Genomic DNA, 21,592 nt, shown 5'->3' with positions numbered 1-21,592 from the left:
AGCCCACTAGCTATGTGAAAGCTAGATGCGTTTTTTTTCTTACCAAGTATAAAACAAATACTTAACCTCTTTGTCCAGTGAGTCACGAACTTGTGTTCCTCCCCCTACGGTAAATCTTGAGAAAGAGCAGCTCTCAGAACCAGTTGACCATGCTTTTTCAAGATTTCAGAAAAACACATTGCTCAAACTGATACATTTTAGAGTTTTATATTTACAGAGCACTTAAACAATATGTATCAATACTTTATATTGAACAAACATTATTTTAAGTATTTTATTTGTTTTAATGGTATATGGGACTCATTCATAAGTGATAGCTGGCAGTGTCCAACTTTGTAGGCGCAACTACGATATAGCTCAGCGTGCTCTGAGATGTGGTGTAAATATTTGGTCTCTGTAGGCTGTTTGAGGGGGAAGGAGGGGAAAGACAGTAGTGAGGAGACCTGCCTGGAAAGAGTAAATGGAGGGTGTCTGTGCATGGTGGATTCAGGAGTGGATGGACTGCATTCAGTGCAGTTAGTGGTGCCCGGGGACAGGACAAGAGGTAATGGGCACAAACTTGAGCATAGGAAGTTCCACCTAAACATGAGGAGGAACTTCTTTACTTTGAGGGTGGCAGAACCCTGGAAGAGGCTGCCCAGAGAGGTGGTGGAGTCTCTGTTTCTGGAGACATTCAAGACCCTCCTGGATGCGTTCCTGTGCAACCTGCTCTGGGTGACCCTGCTCTGGCAGGGGCGTTGGACTAGATGATCTCCAGAGGTCTCTTCGAACCCTATGATTGATTCTGTGATGATTCTGTGATGATTCTGTGCCACAGGAGGGTGCTAAAGCATGAGCCTGGTCCCTGGGTGATTGCCATGGGTGGACAATCCTGGATTGTCTTAGTCCTTAAATTATTGGTATTACCTAAAATTCCCCTCGAGACTTTTTTTGTAAAGTGAGGGATTTGCCTTCTGAATAATGAAATTATCTGTGAAACAGCTCTTCAGGAATGCAGGTAAAAAGCATCACTCAAGGAAAGCTCTTTTTTCATTTAGTATGAATCCAGTTGCACTGAAAGGAATTTATAGTATTGTGGCTAGTATGCTTTAAGTTTTTGAAGAAGCTAAAGCTCTCCACCATCCCAAGAAATATGTACCATGTAAAATGATAAATGTTAGAGAAACCTGAATGAGTTGGTGACTTAGTGTTGTGTTACTTGTGATTACTCATGTCAAACTTAAATTTTTAGAAGAGATTTCTTAATGTAAGTGAATAGGTAAAGAACTGACGAATTATAGATTTAAGAGAATGTTTTTGTGAGTTTAGCTTTAAATATATTTATTGGCCACATTATTCAGTAGTTTTGTTATAGGTGATGTTCCATGTTTTGATTTGAAACAAAAGACATCATGATTTTCTTCCACACTAAATGCTCCCTGAGCTTTCCTGCTTGGTGTTATATGTAATGTCAGGATGTTTCCAGGCTTTTAACTTTCCCATATACATATTTTTCCCCAAGTTCTTTTGAATCTTATTTCTCCATCCTGTTGTACAGTTCTTAATCTCTTACTTTTGCATGTGGCTGGAGTGTGCAGTTGAGCACCAAACCTGTCCCCGTCTCCCCAGCTCCTTTTGGAATGTTTGTATGTTTAACTCCCTTGGGCACTTAACTTCATTTCTTGCTGACACTCACTTTCCTCCCTCCTTTTAAACCTGTACTTATTCTTTTGTTGCAAATTAGACCAGGAATAAAAGAAAAAATATTTTCCAATCAAAATGAGTGGCACAGATTTGGGAGAAGGGGTTTGGCTCTTAATTTTATATTAAAAAAAAATAAATCCCTTCTGATAAGTTTATACCAAGGAAGGTATATTCATTTGAAGAATTTTGTCAAAATATGTGTAGGGAAGGAAGTGGTGTGCACATTGTGATCACAAGAAAGAATAATAAATGTTGGATCCTCTTAAAAAAAGTCCCTACTGCCTCAGAGAAGGCACATTGTATTTTAAACTAAATAGCGTGATACAAGCTTACATGTGATGTTACAATTACAGAGGTCTTTTGTAAAACTTTGTAACAGTTATAATGTAGTGTTGACAGCTACACTTCCCAATATGTAGCATTCTGGTGGTTTTGTGTGGTAGATTGCTGACTATTTTAGAAGATAAATTATTGTTTGTTTAGGTTTAAGATAATGTTTCAAAAGCTTTCTTATTTAAAAAGCAGTGCATTATAAATAGCAATAAATTCCTTGAAGTGGTGTACACATCACAGACTGATAATTGCAAAAGAAATGACTGATTATAGGCAGAACATCTTTAATGTACGCTTTGAATAAGTTACACCTATGTGTACTTTTTTTCATTAATTAACCAGGAAGTTTTTGCAGCCGTTCAGCCAGCTTTGTAGTTTAGTCCATTAGTTTTAACTAATGTTATTTAGATAAGATGTAATTGATTAATTACGTTTGGTGAAAATCTGTTCTTTCCCATAGCAGTGTCTGAAGTTAACTTAGAGTAAAAATAAAATCAAAAAATTAAAGTGAGTTCTTACAAACACAGTAGGGCTATTAATGTGTATACGGAAGTTTAAATGCAAGCATTTTGATAAAATTGTCATCTTGTTTTTCCAGAAGCTTTGCTTTAGACAGCTAAATAGCTGGAGATAACTGGGGCCTTGTACTAACTTGGCTTCTGTGTTTAGAATTTGGTCGGCTGAAAAGTTAGAAAACTATCTAAATTAGGACAAGTGATGTTTCTGCCAGGCGTATGGAAGTCTCCAAAACTTGACATACAGTTACGCTCACCCAATAGGTTTTAATTTGTTAAAGGTATTTGATTCTTATTCATACATGGCATTAATAGTACAATTACATATTATTACATGTATGTGCATAGAATGCACAAAAAGTATGCTGCATGATAATAACTATCAGAAATAAGTTAGGAAGTGAAGTTTTATCTTAACATAGCAGTAAAAAGCCATTAATATTCTTTTTGTGGAGATTTTGCTTAGATCTTAAAAAGGGAAATTTTTTTTTTACAAACGTCGTGTCTGTGTTCCAGTCTCCTGCTATAGATTGTATTGTATGCTGAGATGTTACTTTTTCTTTAATGAAGGTCCCCATGCTTTTGAATTTGCAGAATGCAGTGAAAACTGTAGTGAGTTTTAGTATTGCTGTGCCTGTGGCTGAGTAATCTTTTTTTTCCTACTTGAACCTCCCTGTTCTGGCAAAAATATCCTGAAAAGTACCATTCCCAGCTTGGGAAGAATTCCCCTGGTGTGTGTTCTGTGGAGAATGACCACAAGCTTGAATTTGGCTTTGCTCCATCTCAGACAGTAGCTGAGGAAGAAAGGACTGCTCGGCTAAAATCTATGACCCAGTGGTTTTTAGTTGTGTTGGGTTTTAAGGTTGGTATTTTAAGGAAACCAGACGTGCATCATTTTGTCTGTCATCAGTCTTCTCTTCCTCTTCTTTCGCATTGCTCCATTTAATTTTGAAACTGTTGACTAGTTTCAAACAATTTTGATAGAGAATTAGTCACTTTAAGGATAATAACCTATAAATTTGTGAAAACCAGTGGCAGCTGGGGAGACCCTAGTAGATACACTCCTCCTTCTGACATTGGCATGTATAATCCATTGCCATTTCATTACCCCCTTTCCTCTCTTTCCAGCCCCAGCAGCTGCCAAAAACCAAACACTGCCCAAATGATGCTCAGCAATGAAAAGAGCTTGCTTGGATTGCAAGTTTTGCAGGCAAAGCTTTGTGCCTCGGGCCTTTCTCTGTCATGTGTCAGAGGTTTGTTGTGATGTTAGAAACTTGAGACCTGGGGATTACTCAATTTGCTGGGGCCCTGCTGTAGGTATGCTGCTCAGTAGTGTTTGGGATTAGGGGAAAATTTGGTCTGGACAGCATTCTACCTTCCTCTGAAGGAAGTGGGTGGCAAGGTTATGTTGTAATAAAAATTATTACTACATCCTTGGCAGGTGCTTGGTGGAGGGAATTCTTGCACATGGGATCTGGCTTTCTAATAAACTGCTGTAGGAAACGTGTTAGGGGAAAGTACCCCCTAAAGAAAATGTGAAATGGAGCTGCAGCTACAACGCTCTAGGACAGTGAGGGGAAACAAGTACCCTTAATAATCTGCCACCACAAAGGAAAGTGATGTCTTGGTGAAGACTCTGGTGCCAATTGAAATAGGGTTGGGGACTAGTGCTAGCCCTCTAGCAGGTGGAACAGATTATAATAGGAAGAGTGACCTGAATGGGCCAGGTTTTTGCTAATGGTTCCCAGGTGGTGTTTTATGAATCAGTGATGTGATTGAGCCATGCTCACAATGGTATTTTGATCTTCCTGCAGTGTTCAGGACAACATACTTGATAAATGCTAGAGAAATAGTGCTCAGCTATTCTTAATTAATATTTCAAGGGACCTGTAACAAGGACAGGAGTATGTTCAGTCTTTGGTACAGTAGCTTCCAAAATAGCACACAAGAAAGTAAACTGGCTTAAATATCATTACTGTACACAGAAGAAATGCAGTTGTGTAAGGAAAAAAATGGTTGTTGTGGTGCTGACCAGTTCAGTGGCTGTACCTGTCTGTGGGTGAGATGGTCCTGTAACAGCCCCTGAATTGTGTGCTAGGCTGGGTGACAGCAGAACAGTCAAACTGTTCTGGAGTTTGCATGTATGGAGATAAACTGTTTCAATGTGAAATGTATATTCTGTTTTGTTCAGACTTAATTTTCAAGAAAAAGTTGTGTTTTTTCTTTAATACGTATCAGTTCTTTTAGCATTCTAAATTTTATTAGATTTTTATTGTTTCTGAACACAAGTCAAAAAAGAGAGTAAAAATGTTGTAGGTCACTTCTCATCTCTTTTCTTATGTTTTGCAGTCTGTTCTCCTGAGTGTGTTTCCTTTTGCTTTTTCTTCCCAGTCCTTCAGGGTAAACTGTTTCAGCCGCTCTTCCTTCTCATTTCCAGGCACAGAGAATATGTGGGGCAGAAGGATCTTTTTTGTCCCACATTCATCCTGTATCAAGGATGCCCCACAGCATCAGTCTTGCTGAAGGAGCTCACCTACCACTAGTCTTTCTGATACATCTCTCCTCCTGACTTTTTTCTCACCCTGGTGTGAGAATTACCAAGTTAGAGTTCTGTGCACTGTGAGTTTTGTGGAACAAACATTTAGGACTTGCCTTTTTTCATCCCTTCCATCCTTCTTTATATAGTAATGCCAAATCTTGAGTATAGCTGCCAGTTGCTACTGTAATATTTCTTACTGTTTGTTGTTTTCTTCTTTGTAGCTTTGAGAGCTCTGATTGTGGATCAGGACTCCACTGTTCTAGGTATTCAATTAAACACAGAATAATGTTACAGAATTAAGATTCCCTCCGCCCATATCCCCCTAAACCAAAGCACTGAAACTTCCTGTAACATGAGGAAGAAAGAAATCTGCAATTTCTCCCAGGATAAGCTTTTTAAAGAAAAGCCATTTTGAGATGTTTGTTTCTATTAAAAAGCACTTACATCATGGTAGGTGGCCTCATAATTTTTTAAAAACACAATAAATGTAGCAGAAACTTTACTCGATGATCAGTTAACAGTTTATGATATAACTTTCTTTCCAAAATAGAAAGAAGATATTTGTACAACTCACTTCCCTCTAAAAGACTTGCAGGCATTTTATTTGTTGCTCTGTCTTGGATGTTGAGAAATTGGGGTGTATTTCTGAGGATCACTTAGCGAGAATAGCCTGTTTTATCTTTGGCCTTATCACCATAGGCTTTCAGACTCTGACAGCTCCCTTTCTTGTAAACAAAGGAATGTTCCTCTCATATCTTGGATGATCAGCTAATCAAAACAGTAGCAACATCACAGGGAGATGTGATTGCCCAGAAATCAAACAGCAGACATTCTGCAGTATCAGTGCAACAGGATTCCTACAGGCTTCTTGGCTTTCAGTTGGGGCTGCTGTGGCAGTGTTTTAGCCTGTCCCCAGCTTTCATGTGTATTTTTAACTCATACTTCTGTTTCACAGCACATTGTGCTATGCTAATATAGAATTAACAAAGCATGGTTTATGATAACAGACTGAGAGATGGATGTAACCTACTGATCTAGTACCATGTATCTTAGTGTGTTATCTTCCTAATCACTGCTACTATTCATTTCTCTTAATCTAACATCAGTTGAGATCAGATGCAACAAGGTGCAAATGCAGGCTAACACCTTGTTAAATTATTTCTTGATTGCTCCAGCTTGTCCATTATTCTTAACCATGTTGCCCTTCTTTATTCCCCCCCATCAAGGTGCTTTGCCACTACATCTCTGCCCCAAATTCCTTGGTATTTCTCCTTCGTAGTCTGGTATGTAATTTAAAGAATCGATTTTTGACATCTTTCTACATGAAATAGTACTGAAAAAAGAATTAAGTAGACAGATAAAGACCTTCCATCGTGTTGTCATCTGCCATAGAGAAAGACAGAGCTTAATCTGCGAGTGCTCACTCTGAGGTGTGTGATTTCCCAGTTTGAAAAGATTTAAAATTGAGTTTTGTAATAGTGAAAAAAAATGGACTGACTTTGAAAGTACAACAAGTGTATATGTAGAAGCTGTATACAATTTCCATATATAATACAGAACTCCTTAATTATCCTACAAAACAGTAACCCAGTCTGATTTGTCTAAATCTTCAGTATTTCTTACTGTCATAATTTTAAAATATATATATGGATGTAATCTTAAAGTTAGCGTGCATTAGACTAATTTACACCTTCCAAATGATTTATAGATGTCATGTTTAGGTCAGTGATTTCTCTCTGTTTCAGTGTTGTTACACTTCTAGTTTGCTGTTCATTTGAAAATTAGTAAAATTGATTTTCTGTTTCCGTATTTCAGTTTCTGTTTATTGTTAACTCTTAGTAAAATTTTCTTTGCAGGATAATTGTACGGTGAAATTATTGAGGCAGTATTAATGTTGATCACTTATTTGTTAGTAACACTTGACCTGTGGTAGCTGGCAGAAATGTTGTTGCAAGGTGAGACAGAAGTGTATGAATGAATTTGTCTATTTATATATGTATATAATGCATATTGACAGTTGCATAGCAGTGCAGCATAATCAGATATCCTTTTGATAGCAGGATCTTGATAATGCCTACTATTTTAGTGAAATTTGTAGTGTATTTTTAAGATTATTTCATTTTTGCATGGAGAGGAATCATAGAGCAATTTGGGATGATCTCTGGAGATGATCTAGTCCAACCTCATGCTCAAAGCAAGTCCAGTTAGAGCAGGTTGCTCCAGGGCTTGGCCAGCCAAGTGTTGAATAGCTCCAAGGATTGAGACTCCACCACCTCCCTGGGCAGCCTGTTCCAATACTTGATCACCCTCCTGGTTCAAAAGCTTTCGCCCCACTTGGAATTGCCTGCATTTCAGATTTGTCAAAGGTGTACTGTGAGAGGATGAGTGGCAATGGACACAAAGCCTGGCTCCCTCTTCTCTGTATCCTCCCAGTAGGTAGCTGTGGACAGCAGTAGGACCTCTCTTCTCCAGGCTAAACAACCTCGATTGTCTCGGTCTCCACTGAGGGAAAGCTTACGTGCTCCAGCCCTCTAACCACAATATTGGCTATCCATTGGACTTGGTTCTGGTATCTCCATATCCCTCCTGTATTGGAGAGCTGTGGACTGGGTGCAGTATTCCACATGACATCTCACAAGGGCCAAAGAGAGGGAAAGAATCATGCCCCTGGCTTCACTGTTGCTAATATAGTCCAGCACGCAGTTGGCCACCTTTGCAGCAAGGGCACACCACTGACTCATGTTCAACTTGCTGTCCACTGGGACCCTGAGATTCTCTTCTGCAAAGCTACTTTCTAGAAATTTCACTCTTAGTCTGTACAGTTACACAGGTCCCAGGTGCAGGACTTAGAGTTTGTGCCTGGACTTCGCAGAGTTCCTGACAGCCCATTCCTTCAGCCTCTCAAGGACTCTATCAATAGCAGCCCTGCCCACCAGTACCATCGGCTCTTCCCCCTGGGTTGGTGCCATCCACAGCCTTGCTGAGGGTGCACTCTATCCTATTTTCCGTGTCTTTAATAAGGATGTTAAACACAATGGGCTTGCAACTGATCCCTGAAGGATGCCACAAGTAACCAGACATCAGCTGGACTTTGTACCCCTGATCCCAACTCTTAGAGCCCAGTGGTCCAGATGCATTTTCACCCAACTTATCTCCCACTATCCAGTTGATATCTCACCAATTTGGGAATAAAGTCTGCGCAGGAGGCTGCGTCAAAGGCCTTGCTAGAATGAGTATACGCTGACTATTACTTTCAGTCTTGCATAGGCAACTCACTACTCAGCGGTATAAGCACAGTCCATTAGTGGAAAATGAGTTCCTCTCTTGCAGTTTTTACATCTTGCAATTTAAGATGTGCTTTACAGAAATAGAAATGTGTATCTCTTACTGGCTTGTAAAGGATATTAAGCTCATTGTTTTAGAAATGACAAAGGATCAGAAAAACCAAAATTTTGTAGAGGAAGAGAGAAAAAGGGCAATGGAGAACTCTGTAAGTTTGTACAGTAGGTACTGGTCGGTTTGGGTTTTAAAATCGTAATTCATAATGGTTGTTTTTATGTATTTTCCTGTGTGTTCCTGTGTGTGGTTTGTTGTTTTTTTTTTTTTGTAGAACTCAGTTTTATTTCTTTTTTACTTGATTTGATGAAAGCAGTGGAACAATATTTGCATAAATAGCTAAGTGATTCCCAAGAGAAGACATTATTTTCCCATAAAGCATGCTCATGAGGCATTTTATTTTGGAGGTCTTGCGCATTAAATAATAATTTTGTATTTTAAAATGAGAAAGCTCTTTTTAAAAGAGGAAAAGAACTGTGTTATAAATTTAGAAAACAGCATAATGAATGAAGACAATAAACTCCACTTATTGTGAAAGATCATAATAAACCTCCTCTAGTTTGTGTTCAGGTGTTGTCAATTGTAATTCGCTTTAAACCTTGTGATAACTGTTCTATATTGCAGAATAAAATTGACTGAGGAAATCACATATAAATTTAGTAGCCTAGGTGTCTTTAGCGTATTACTTATAACTTGCATAGTTTTAGGTGTAACCATAGTGCTCTATAAAAACATTTCAGCTGTGTACCTGGTCTGACACATTTGCCAAAAAGGAAAAAGGAGCCTGATTGTGCAAACTTCTATTTGTCCTGCACCACAGTATATTTGTATAACAGCTCCCACAAGCAAGACCTCATGTTATATTTTTTAACTTTTCCAGGCTTTACTTATGATACAAGCTAGTGGGAAAAGATATTTTTGTAAATGAGTGTTATTTTCTTTAAAAATCACCTCTACGTCATGAATATTTTCAGGTTTCTGCTGTTGTGACGGTTGTTTGCAATCACTCTAATGCTAACACATTAATGCTAAAATGAATGGGCATTTATCAAATCTCATACTATAACTATAGTTATTAGAACTCTTGGAATGTAACTCCTTTCCCAACCTGGGTATAATTTTGACTTTAACTTTAAAATGTTTGTCATCTGGTGTGAGGTGGATTTATGGGAGCGCAGTAGTTTTAGTGCCTTTTGGCTGTGTGTTTCTGATGACATCACTGTGATCTAGACACAGTGTGTGACTCTAGTTGGTTCCAGTGTTAAATAGTTTCATAATTATGCTAGTTTTGGCAGTTTGCTTGGAACTTTCCCATCTCTTTAATGAACGTGTTTTACTTCTGGGCTTATGAGACAGCCACATGTTTGAGAAATTAATAGTGTGCTCTTAAAGTTAACATTGAGCAGAAGCGTGCAGATACAAAAAGCTTTTGGTTATACGTCTGCATAAGAATGTAGTTCCTATAAGGTCATGGCCACTGTTATCATCTTCCAGTAATTAAAGAATACAACATTTGCTTTATAAAGTATCAGTAGCTGTTGTGAAAAATGATGTGTGTTCATGCTTAAAAAAAACCCCATGCGGCTCTCAAACCTCTTTGATAATTGTGTAATGTAAGGAAATGAATGGATGTTATCCCAGATTAAAAAAACTTTCAGATGTTTGGTCAGGTTGAATTCTTCTTAAATTTAGGAGGTATACTCTGTTAGTTCATGTGGATTAAGTCACATAGGTATATTTCTGAGATAAATTTTTGTATTGCATTTAGGCACCATCTTGGAACATGTACGTTTTTGTTTTGATTACTTTTAGGTCCAACTTGTTCTAAATACTTGCAACTGTTTTCCATCACAACAAACTTGTAGCTCAGAGAAATAGAAAAAGCTTATTGTTTTGAATTTATTTATAATTTAAGACTTGAGACTTTATTTCAAAATGAACACAATGTAAGGGTTCTCTGCCTTTTTCCTTTAAAACAAACAAAACCACCCGAATCCCCCTGTGCTAGTGTGTATTCCTTACTCTCTGAAAGTGGTAAAAGCTTAAAGCACTCCTATTTCATCATTAAATGTTAGTAATACTCTGTATGATTAAAACACTGCATAGATTTTTGCATGAAGTTATGAAAAGATTCATTGAACATGGTTGTGTCAGTACGCAGATAGAAAGGTTTGACTTGAATGTAGTCAGGCTTCATACGGTTAACACTTCACAAATAGAATGCCTTCCCCATGCCCTCAGCCCCCCTTTCTTTTTCTCGTAGCCAACATAAATATTAAAAGGCAAGCGTAATGTGATCCTATCAGATCAAATCATTAAATACTTGTACCACAGCATTCTGTACAATCCATAAGTGAGCTCAGGAAAGAAGGAAATGTGCTAATTGAGCTGTTTGGTCACTCTGACATCTTGGGGTTTTTTGCAAGTTCAACACAAAAATAGCAGTGTGGTGATTCATCTGAAAAAATATTTTCATGCTACATAAGAACTAGTTTCCAAGAAAGAGGGTATGGTTAAAAGTTATTTCAAAAATTTTAGCTTATAGGCCTGTGATCTAATTTTTCTCAGTAAGCTGGAGATGTGATGGAGGGGTGAGCTTTTCTGATTACAAAATATACATGCTGATGAAGAGACTTCTGTCACCCCAGGTTGAAAGATAAAGCAAGAGCTTTAGTCGTCATCGCTCAGTATCATCAGTGTCAAAGTCATCATTGCTCAGGTGTGCCATGAAGAGAGCATGGCTTTCTAATGAAATTGCACCATAGTTAGATGTTCTGAGAGAGTCTTAAGGAGACTCACATTCCTCGATGAAAAGCATCAGAAGGTTGTCAGAGATAAGAAAGCAAACAAATGGCCTCCAAACAGAGTTGATGCTAAACACCCATTTTGGTTTCTTCATGCGTTGGAATGGGAAAGTCCTGTATGACTGAAATGGCCAAACAACCATAAATTAAAAAACAACAAAGAGCTTGTTTCAGTTCTGTATTAATGACTAGAAAATCTCAGATCCTTTATGGTAACTCATTGGGGTTTTTTTGTTTTTGTTTTTTTTTTTTGTAGAAGCTGTCTTCTACCCTTCAAATGTATGAATGGGTGAAACTCTCTCTTCAATTGTATTTGAAATTGTAGACTTCTATTCAAAATGTATCATTACATGTGACTTTTTTTAATTTTTCAATCAAAAGACATTAAGAAGCAACTAATGTGAAGATTCCATTTCGTAATTTCTCTGAGATTATTGAAAATGCCAGGCAGCATGCAGGGAAACGCATGATCTATCCTGTACAAAAACCCAGCACAGTTTTAGCTGTTTGCTTTTTGGTGCTTAGAGGACTTAAGAATACTATAGCTTCATACTGGAGCACTTGACATTTGCTTCCCAAAACCTTTTTGTGAACACATTGTGTGATCTCAGTAGTGCCATGACCCAGAGGGCCTTTCACTATTTTTTTCTGCAAGAGACTATAGCTATCAAAGAGATAATTTCTTGGGTCAAAAGTTGTAAGAATTTGTTTCCTCTCTAACCTGTTCTTCTAGTACACTTACAAGAATATTTGCATTACTTTTCTTGGCTTTCTTGCACTTGAGTCTTATAGTTAAACTGTCATTCTGGAATGTAATGGGAATACTAGTGGGGTATTTAAAACCCTAAATTCAGCTAATTAAAATTTCGTTCTGTCTGTGAATTTCATCTTGTAAGGCTTATATCATATTTTCTAATTATGTGCCATGTTTCCTGCTTCTGAATTCCTTAAGATGAATAAGCTATATAGAAGCTCAAGATAAGCAGGTGCCCTCAGTTCATTTATCTTTTCTGGGGCCATGTTTTACTATTTTAGAAATCTGCAAAAATATTTTCATTGTGAATCAGCTTCAATTAGCTGTATTAGGAAGGACATGACTCTGACATCTTGGAACCGTCTGAGGTGGTTTCATGAGCAGGTATGTAAGCTCATAAAATTCAGTAGTTTCTCATATTTGTTTTGGTAGTCTTACAGGCCTCTGTCTCTGAAGGAATGTTTCAGCAGAAATGCAGCTAGATGAAATGTGTTCAATTGAAATTAATTAAATGACTGAGTGGGGTTTTTTTTTTTAGTAAAAGTTAGTGGAAGTATTAATTGCAAATATTTTTTTGCTGTCCAGCTAGTTTTGTAATAATTTCTGTAGTTATATGCGTGTACAGGATTGAATTGGTGGAAAAACAGTAACAGAAGCTTAATTTACCAAATCTTTACTGAATCATTCTCCCCATGTGTGTTTTCTTTTTGTGTGGTTGACTCAGTTGCTCTCTTTTCCTCTCGCAGGAAGACCATGAAAGTTGTGGTTCCAGTTCTACAAACCGCAGTACCACAGAAAGCATGAAATCAGCAGTAAAACCACGACGAGTTCAGCAATCTGCTTCTCCTGACCCTGATTTACCTCCAGGTAATCCATAACTGGATTCCTCCTTTTCCTCCTCTCCTTGGAGAGAGAGGTAGGGGAGAACATCCGTTGTTCTCATTGGCTAATCTGGCCAAACCATGACATTTCAGAAGCCCGATTACATTTGAGTGGTAGAAAATACCTAAATTTCATTCAGGTAGCCAGTCTAAGTCTATGATATCTCTGTCCACCTACAAATCATGTAAAGGTGAGCAAATACTTGAATATTATAAAACAGAACCAAATGGCAGTAAAACGTAGTTAATCCTTATATCTTTTCCTTCCATTTTGTTGAATCTTTAAATTTACGGAACTCATTTATAGTGCAAGACAGATTAGTGTAAGAAACATACTGTAGGGGTAGCATGTTAGATGTTATCCTCTGCTGCTCTGGTTCTCATGTTTCAGATCACTCTCTTCTACAGCTCATTAACTGCTTAGCGGTTCACATTAGGTTCTTTTCTTGTATGTGTTCAGATTCTTATAGTAGTTTTAAAGCTAAGATTTTTCCCTTTACGGGAGTAGTAATTCTGAGAGATGTTTCTTATTGAGTCATGTATCTAGTGGTGGAGATGTTAAATTTTTTTTCTGACATGGAATTTGGCTCAGTTGTACTTGGAGATACTTAGATGATATGAAAAAGCCTAAGAAACCATATAGCTGATTACTATTGCCTCTGAAATTTGGAAGAATTGCACAGAAATTTGGAGTATGAGGTGGTATCTTGTACAGAAAAATGAAAAATTCTCCTGCTTGGAGTGTGTAATTTTAGATGGGTTAAAGACATGACAGTTTTGTTAGGCTTTTTTTTCTGTCTTAACAGAAAATTAATACTTGCCTTGAATCAAAAGACAGCATTGAAATTTAACATGTGGAATATTAAGTACTACAGAGTATCTTGCTTTGGAATGGGTATTTGAGGAGCCAGTTTGGGAGGCTCTCCTAAAGCTCTGAGATCCCGTAAACTCCGGTGGCTTGGAATTGCAGGACCCTTGGCATCCACCATTTCCTACCATGGACAGCGCTTCACCTCTGACAGTTCCTTGGTGTTTGGTGCTTTGGGTCTCACCTCTGAACAGCAGGAGTCAAAGGCTTGCCAAAGAATTAGATTATTGTATTGCCTTCAGTGAGTTTTAGGATTTTGGTTCCTCAAGTTTGTTTCTGTCGGTGTTATCTGTGGACCTCACAGAAAGGTGCAGTCTTAGTGAAAGGCTGGAGGTCTGCTTATTGTAATGCTGACATCTGATGAAGTTAAAACATTCCAAAAGATGTGTTTCCACATATCCAGATGCAACATGTGCATTGAAAATTGGTTGCGTGTCATCTTTTATGAATATATTGTGGTCCTGAATAATTAGTGTGCTCATATGAATTGTACCTATTGTATTTGCAGTACCATAGTAAATTATTACATCTGCTGCCTTCTTATGTTCCTATTTGATAGATTCTATAGGTGTACTTTGTGCTTCTGTGAAACTGTAGGGCACCTGTCACCTCCTTCGTTGTCATCACATTCCTTCTACTGCATAGTGTATGTTGGTAGTAAAGTCTAATGATTCAGAGAGCATTAGTGAAATCCTACCTTACTGAATGGACTGTAAGTTACTTTCCATGTGTCAAAGTTCTCTAAATACAGTTGGGTTTGATTTTTTTTTTTGATGCACAAATAATGTTTAATAGAGAGTTCCTATGTGGTAAACAGCCTCCATGAGGAGCAGAGGCCTCCTTACAGGAGGAGATTTTATTCTCTGTGGCACAGGATATGGCTTTGCTAAGCTTTAATTTGCACATCCTGGATTTTAGTAAGGTGTTGAGTCATCTATTTTGATTTGTTTCAGTCTTTGGAGGATATAGGTATCATACTACTGATGGTAACTTGTTGGAAGACCTGTTTGTCCTTTAGCTCTGCTGTGTTCTGAGAGATGGTGCTATACAGAGCTTAGCTGAAAAAGTAGCTTTGGTAATAGTGGAGCACTGCTAAACTTAAGATGTTTATAGGTGACCAGTCTGATGATATCAATTCTGTGGAATCAATAGACCACTTTTTGGACTATAATACTACAATACTTTGGAGGGTTGGATCTGAAACTGCATTTGTAGCTCTTACTGCACAGTGCAGCTTGCTGAGTTCTGGAGAATTTGGAAAAAGCATACGTGTGGATTTTGTGTTGCACCTCAGGAGAGAATTTACCCCTATGGATTTTCTAGTAAAAATGACTAAAAAGTCACTGCCTCATAGAGTACCAGAGTTTTAGTGGCAAAGATGGTCATAGTGTTATATTTAAAAATTACAGGAATAAGAAGCAACCCCCACCTGTTTTCTCCCACCTGTATTTAAAACATCCCCCCCTTTTTTTAAAAAAAATGTATTATACATGAACTTGCTGATGTTTGTTAGTTTTTTTTGAATAGTAAGAATTACAATTTAAATTAATTTTTTAAAAAGATTGATCCTCACTCATGAGAAACTGATTTTAGTATATTTGAAGCAAAACTTAATTAGAAAGCTGGTACCTGTATGGTACTTCTAACAATATACTGCACCACTAGTTTGGAAATGTCTTTGCAGAAATGTGAAACAGTTTTAATCAAATCTGTGACCCCTATTTCAGTTGGAAAATATAATTCTGTTCTGACCCCTATAATTCTGCTCACTCTTCTTATGCATTCAGGCAAAAAGACACACAGGTGAAAATGTTGTTGCACTTTTCCTGAATACTGCTGGAAGCTATCAGTAGAAATTGCTTTTCAATTTTTCTGCTATGATGCTGGATTTGTAATTTTTTTTTTGTCGTTCACAGCAGGAAAATGGAAATTAGATTGACTTTGAAAGACCTTTGAAAGCAAAATATTGAAAAACTTTGGACCTGAGGAGGGACAGCTTCACTTTCTTCAATGAATTAGTAGCTTGTTTTAAAATCATAATTAAATTACTGGTTATGATTTTGTAGTTGTTAGTTACATAGTCTGCAAAATATTTCTATGCTGAACTTAAGCAACTAAATGCTTTTTGCCGGCTTCTAGTTATATACAGGCCAGTTTACACCACTGTAGTGATGTAGATGACTCTCTTACGCTCCTTAATTATTGAAATAATACATATGGCTTCCTAAATCCATATAACCTAACAATATGTTACCATTTTCAAAAGTCAGTGAGAAAATTCTTAAAAACAAGTTATTCCATGTATTTTTCAGTAGTTTTCTTAGATTAATAGGCTAAAAAGGTGAACTTAGATTATGTTAGAAATGTAACAGTACTAAGCTGTCAGAATTTTCACTTTCCCTGCACTTCTGGATTTTCTGTTTCTGAACTGTGTTCTGAAACACTTTCTAGATTTTGTTTTAATACAATTACAATCCTATTAAGGTGGCAGGAGATGTTTAAATGCTATTTCTGTCTTCCTGGAACTAGCTTTGATCAAAGGGTGACGTATGCTCAACAATAGTATAAAATGAAGCAGGCTGAGTTATGATAAGAAATGTGATATGTATTTTACAATTAAGACTTTAATATTGAAATACTTTTAAAACATAGAAATGTACCTGATCAGAATAAAAATATTCTGCTAATTGTAGCTGAAAGCATGTTTTGCATTTAATAAGAGGTAGTTGAAGGCTTTGAATGCTGGAAAAGGAAAAACATCTTATGTCAACTGTGTAAATTTGCAGTTGTGGAACTCAAAGTCGCTTATGTGATGGTAAAACGTTCCATATATTGGAAGGTGAAAAGTAATATTTGAGTGTGAAAACGATGAATAGCTAGAAAAAGCAGAGTAGAATGGAAGTAGAAGTGTGAGTCTACTTCTACTGATCTCACAATGTTTTGATGTTCACTTTCAGTTTTATTTGAATTCAAATCGTTGATATCAATGTGTCTTATTTAATTCAAGTTTCAGAAACTACTCTTGAAGCCTGTGGACTTAAACCTGTATCATTACTGTCTTTTTTTCAGTATAGTTACCAAACTAGACCTCTATAGCATATATTAAATGTATTTTTAGATAGAAAGTGAGTAATGATATAAATTTTAAAACATAGAAATTTTAAGGCTTATATTTTTCCAGCACAAATGAGTTAGCTCCATAGTTACATGCAGTCTACGTAAGAGGCATGAATATGGGTAGTATTTGATTTCTTTACCATATTGGTAAAATATGAGTGTTTACTGCATACTGGGAATTCCCAGACGAGTTCATTTTTCCAATCGTATTATGTCTGAAAAAATTTAAATGGATTTCTTCCCAAAGGCTTCAGTGCAGGTGCTTACTATTTGGGTTGTTGACAGAAATTGATTTTGTTATACCTCACAGGGGTCTTGCTGAGCATGATGTGGATACATTAGCTTTTAGAATGAAAAGAAGTACTAGGCATATTAATGCTTAGTTAACTTTTAAAAAAACTAGGTGAGGGGGCACATAGGTGTAATATGTGCATACTTGAAAAGTAACCTAGCAACTGGTGTTCACTTTTCCAAACCTATTTCTAAATAACTTTCAAGTAAAAAAGTTACTGCCATTAAAATTCTTTGTCTACAATAATCCAGAGTCTTCTGTTTTCTTAATTAGTTGGAAAGTTGATTCTTGCCACCAAAAATTAATCTTTTGCACTATATTACATTTCTAGTGTTTACAGGCTTTTTTCCTATAGCTTATTGCATTTCCAGAATGCAGATTGACTTAACTGCACTGAATGTTAGTGTCCCATGATTTTTTAGATAAATGAAGGACAATACTTGGTTTGTTTTAATTTTGATTTTAAAAAAGAATACGAGTTGGAAATAATGACTTCAGTAATAAATGAATTTGGCATCATGTCTTCCTTAACTCATAAGTATTTATTTTGTTTTATAGGTTATGTTCAGAGTTTGATTAGGCGTGTTGTGAACAATGTCAACATTGTGATCAACAATCTCATATTAAAATATGTGGAGGATGATATTGTTCTCTCAGTCAATATCACTTCTGCAGAATGCTATACAGTGGATGAGTTTTGGGATCGAGCTTTTATGGACATCTCTGGTGAGTAGATATTTTTTTTCATTTTAGGTATCACAGTGGAGGCACTCTTAAATTCATAAAGAAATTCACAAGTCTAATAAGAATGGCTCTTTATGTTGGAAGTAAGATACTTTCTGCCTGGTTTCATTTCTTACCAGGTTTTCCCCTCTTCATTTTGAAGAGCCAACTATAATAATATAGATTGATTCTTAACACATACTTGTATGATCACAGATAATTATATAACATGTTTTGAAGTCCCCTCTGGTCATACTTGCCATCCTTCTGTGATTGCATTTCACTTTTTCCTCGCTGCTGTCAGTGAGTGCTTGGGCAATCTATTTCTATTTTTGTGAATGAGCAGTAGCATCGTAAGTTGTTCCGTTGCGGTTGTTTGTGATGATCTTAATATTCTGAACAAGCTGGCTAGAGAGTTAGTAAAACACGCTGTGCTGTAGTGAGCATAGCACACCAGTTGCATGACATGCTCCATCTTGCTTCACGTTTTCAGGAAAAAAGCACCCAAATTTTTATTTTTATCTTGGTCTTCAGTATCTGAATGTCTTGGTCTTTGAATTACCAATGTTCACCTATAAGTCTAGGTGTTCTTACTGACATCTGGTAGAGGTGGAAGCTGGGTGCAGTATTTTAAGATCACACAGAAGATCTCCGGTGGAACAGGAAATTTAATTAATGGATTCCTGACCACTGGACCCATTTCTTTGTTCTGGCTAAAATTATTACAAACTAATATAACAAAATTACAAAATACATTTCATGTTAAGATCACTATAATAGCTCTTGTTTGCTTTGGAAGATTCAAATGAAAACTGGGGGAAAATATGCAAGGTTCTTTTTAGGAAAATAATGAGAATAATATTTATTGGTCTTAAGCTTGCACATGGAGCAGTAGTCTTATTTTATAAATAGATCTAAGGTACAGTAAAGGGATGCAAATTTGAATTGGATGTAACTTATTTGTCCTCACTTTTAAAGTATTCAGCTGAAAAAGTCTGTAACGTGTTAAATTATTCTCTAGTCAGAAAAGCAAGTACTTTGATGATTTAAATAATGACCACGCAACTATCTTATATTGTTTTCTTCTAGTTAAGAACATGTATGCATACCTTGTTTTTCTTATGCAATGTATTTTTTTTTAACCTATCTATTTCTTTTAAAAGCCACTGATCTGGTACTGAGAAAGATGATCAACTTTTCTGACTGCACAGTCTGTCTCGATAAGAGAAATGCTAGTGGTAAAATTGAATTTTACCAGGAACCTCTGCTGTACAAATGTTCGTTCAAGACTCGTCTGCATTTTACTTATGATAACCTCAACTCCAAAATGCCATCTATTATTAAAGTAGGTATCGAAAATAATTTTTTTTGCTGTTAATTTGTGAAGTTTTGAGGTTTTTCAAAATATACTTTGAAATTTAAAGTAAAATGAAAAGTTAATTCGCTTGGCTTTTGCTAATGAGATTTTTTGATTGTTTTGTTCAAATGATGCAATTACTCTATGTACAGTAAGAGCATGTAAGTAATGTTTTCTAATCTTTTCTGGTTTTCCTGAATTTTTAAAAAAGGAAAAAAAAAAGGAAAAAAAATGTCTGCAGGTAATCTGTTAAATAAAAAAATACTGTATGCTTTAAAGTGCCTCCAATAAGATGGAAAGAATTTTTTACTTATGTTATTCTTTCAAGTGTAGCTCAAACTCTAATAAATAACAAGAAACTTTGGTGTATTAGCACTATTTAGTGAACCACGTGAAATGGATTAGCAAGCCAAGCCCAGTTTCTAGGGAGCAGGGGTGCAGTATTACTTGTGGTCACCTGGCACTGACCAAAGGTGACATCTTTACATTTTGCAGTGCAGAAGCAAAATACTGAGTTGATAGAGAGACCAAACTGCCTTTCTCTTTTTTTTTTTTTGTTGTTGTTGTTTTTTCCCCTGCTCTGAGTCATCATACGTGTAAGCTTAGTCTTCCCTTCCTCTCTCAACAAATAGCAGTGGTGCCCATTTAATTAATTGAGAACTGTTTTAAATTGAGACACAGACTTTATAGCAGGCTTTTCCCAAGTTTTAATAAAAAACAATCTTCAGGTGCATGCACTGCAAAATAGTCAATTTTGAGATAAATTTTGATGGACGTTTCTCAAGAATATAATTCAGAAGTTTCACTCTTTCAGTTAGGATACTGCATTTGTTTGATGTGATTCAGGAAGTCCTAAGCTGTTGTGAACCTAAGGTTAGGAGTTAATAATCATAGAATCATACTGTTGGAAGGGACCTCTGGAGATCATGTAGTCCAACCCCCCTGCCAGAGCAGGGTCACCCAGAGCAGGTGGCACAGGAACGCGTCCAGGCGGGTTTTGAATGTCTCCAGAGTTGGACACTCCACCACCTCTCTGGGCAGCCTCTTCCAGGGCTCTGCCACCCTCAGGGTAAAGAAGTTCCTCCTCATGTTCAGGTGGCACTCCCTATGTTCAAGTTTGTGCCCATTACCTCTTGTCCTGTCCCCGGGCACCACTGAAAAGAGCCTGGCCCCATCCTCCTGACACCCACCCTTTAAGTATTTGTAAGCGTTGATAAGGTCCTCCCTCAGCTGTCTTTTTTTCCAGGCTGAAGAGACCCAAATCCCTCAGTCTTTCTTCATAAGAGAGGGGTTCCAGTGCCCTAATCATCTTGGTAGCCCTTTGCTGCACCCTCTCCAGCAGTTCCCTGTCCCTCTTGAACCGGGGAGCCCAGAACTGGACACAGTACTCCAGGTGCGGCCTCACCAGGGCAGAGTAGAGGGGGAGGATGACCTCCCTCGACCTGCTGGCCACACTCTTCTTGATGCACCCCAGGATGCCATTGGCCTTCTTGGCCACAAGGGCACATTGCTGGCTCATGGTCACCCTGTTGTCCACCAGGACTCCCAGGTCTCTCTCTGCAGAGCTGCTCTCCAGCAGGTCAGCCCCCAACCTGTACTGGTGCATGGGGTTATTCCTGCCCAGGTGCAGCACCCTACACTTGCCCCTGTTGAATTTCATAAGATTCCTCTCTGCCCAACTCTCCAGCCTGTCCAGGTCTCTGTATGGCGGCACAGCCTTCTGGTGTGTCAGCCACCCCCCCCCAGCTTTGTGTCATTGGCAAACTTGCTGAGGGTGCACTCCATCCCCTCATCCAGTCCAATTTGTCAAATGCCTGTGTTTTCTTCTGTGTGCTGTGCAGCTGTATACCTTTGATTACCTTGAGAAATTTGGAGATTTGTGGATATGTTGAGTATTTACCCAGATAAGAATTGCCACAAAATGCTGGATACTTGCACACAAATGTCTGGTAGCATGTATGTTTGCAGAAATTTCACAATTCTTGCAATTTGCTTATTTTGAGTTTTATAAACAAAAATTTATATATTCAGTGATATTGCAACTTCTAAACATGTGCGTTATAACTTCAGGATCTATATGAAGTCCAGTGATAATAAGGAATCATTATATGACTCTCTGTAGTTTACCAGTGATGGTCTTCATGTTCTGTGGTGACAGTATGATTCTGCATATAGACAGTAAATCTTAGTGTTAAAAAGCCCAACTTTTAAGTTAGCCAAATAGTTCTGTAAATTTTGAGGAAGTAATCTCTACCTAGCTGAAGTCTAATATGCCAAGTTTTAATGCAGAGCAAAAGTTTATGGCCAAATTACAAGTCTCCAACAGCATGCTTTAATGGAAATGCTGACACAATCTTCTATATAATTTAAAATGTTACTGTTGTAAAAAT

At 37.3% G+C, this 21,592-nt stretch overlaps 1 protein-coding gene across 14 annotated transcripts in view; it reads left to right on the top strand.

Annotated features, from left to right (window-relative positions):
* Positions 1-21,592, top strand: part of VPS13B (vacuolar protein sorting 13 homolog B) — a 480,344-nt gene that overhangs the window by 32,291 nt on the left and 426,461 nt on the right. For all 14 annotated transcript variants that reach the window (XR_008464637.1, XM_054189533.1, XM_054189532.1 and 11 more), the window contains exons 4-6: positions 12,711-12,831; positions 17,681-17,848; positions 19,009-19,190. Coding sequence is in view for 13 of the 14 variants with exons in the window: in XM_054189533.1 (XP_054045508.1) it covers positions 12,711-12,831; positions 17,681-17,848; positions 19,009-19,190 (471 nt within the window). In the remaining variant the exon portion in view is untranslated. The remainder of the gene's footprint in view (positions 1-12,710; positions 12,832-17,680; positions 17,849-19,008; positions 19,191-21,592) is intronic.

This window comes from Rissa tridactyla, chromosome 2, assembly GCF_028500815.1.
Source record: "Rissa tridactyla isolate bRisTri1 chromosome 2, bRisTri1.patW.cur.20221130, whole genome shotgun sequence".
NCBI classification, from domain to species: domain Eukaryota; kingdom Metazoa; phylum Chordata; class Aves; order Charadriiformes; family Laridae; genus Rissa; species Rissa tridactyla.
This window is presented reverse-complemented; position numbering and strand designations above follow the sequence as displayed.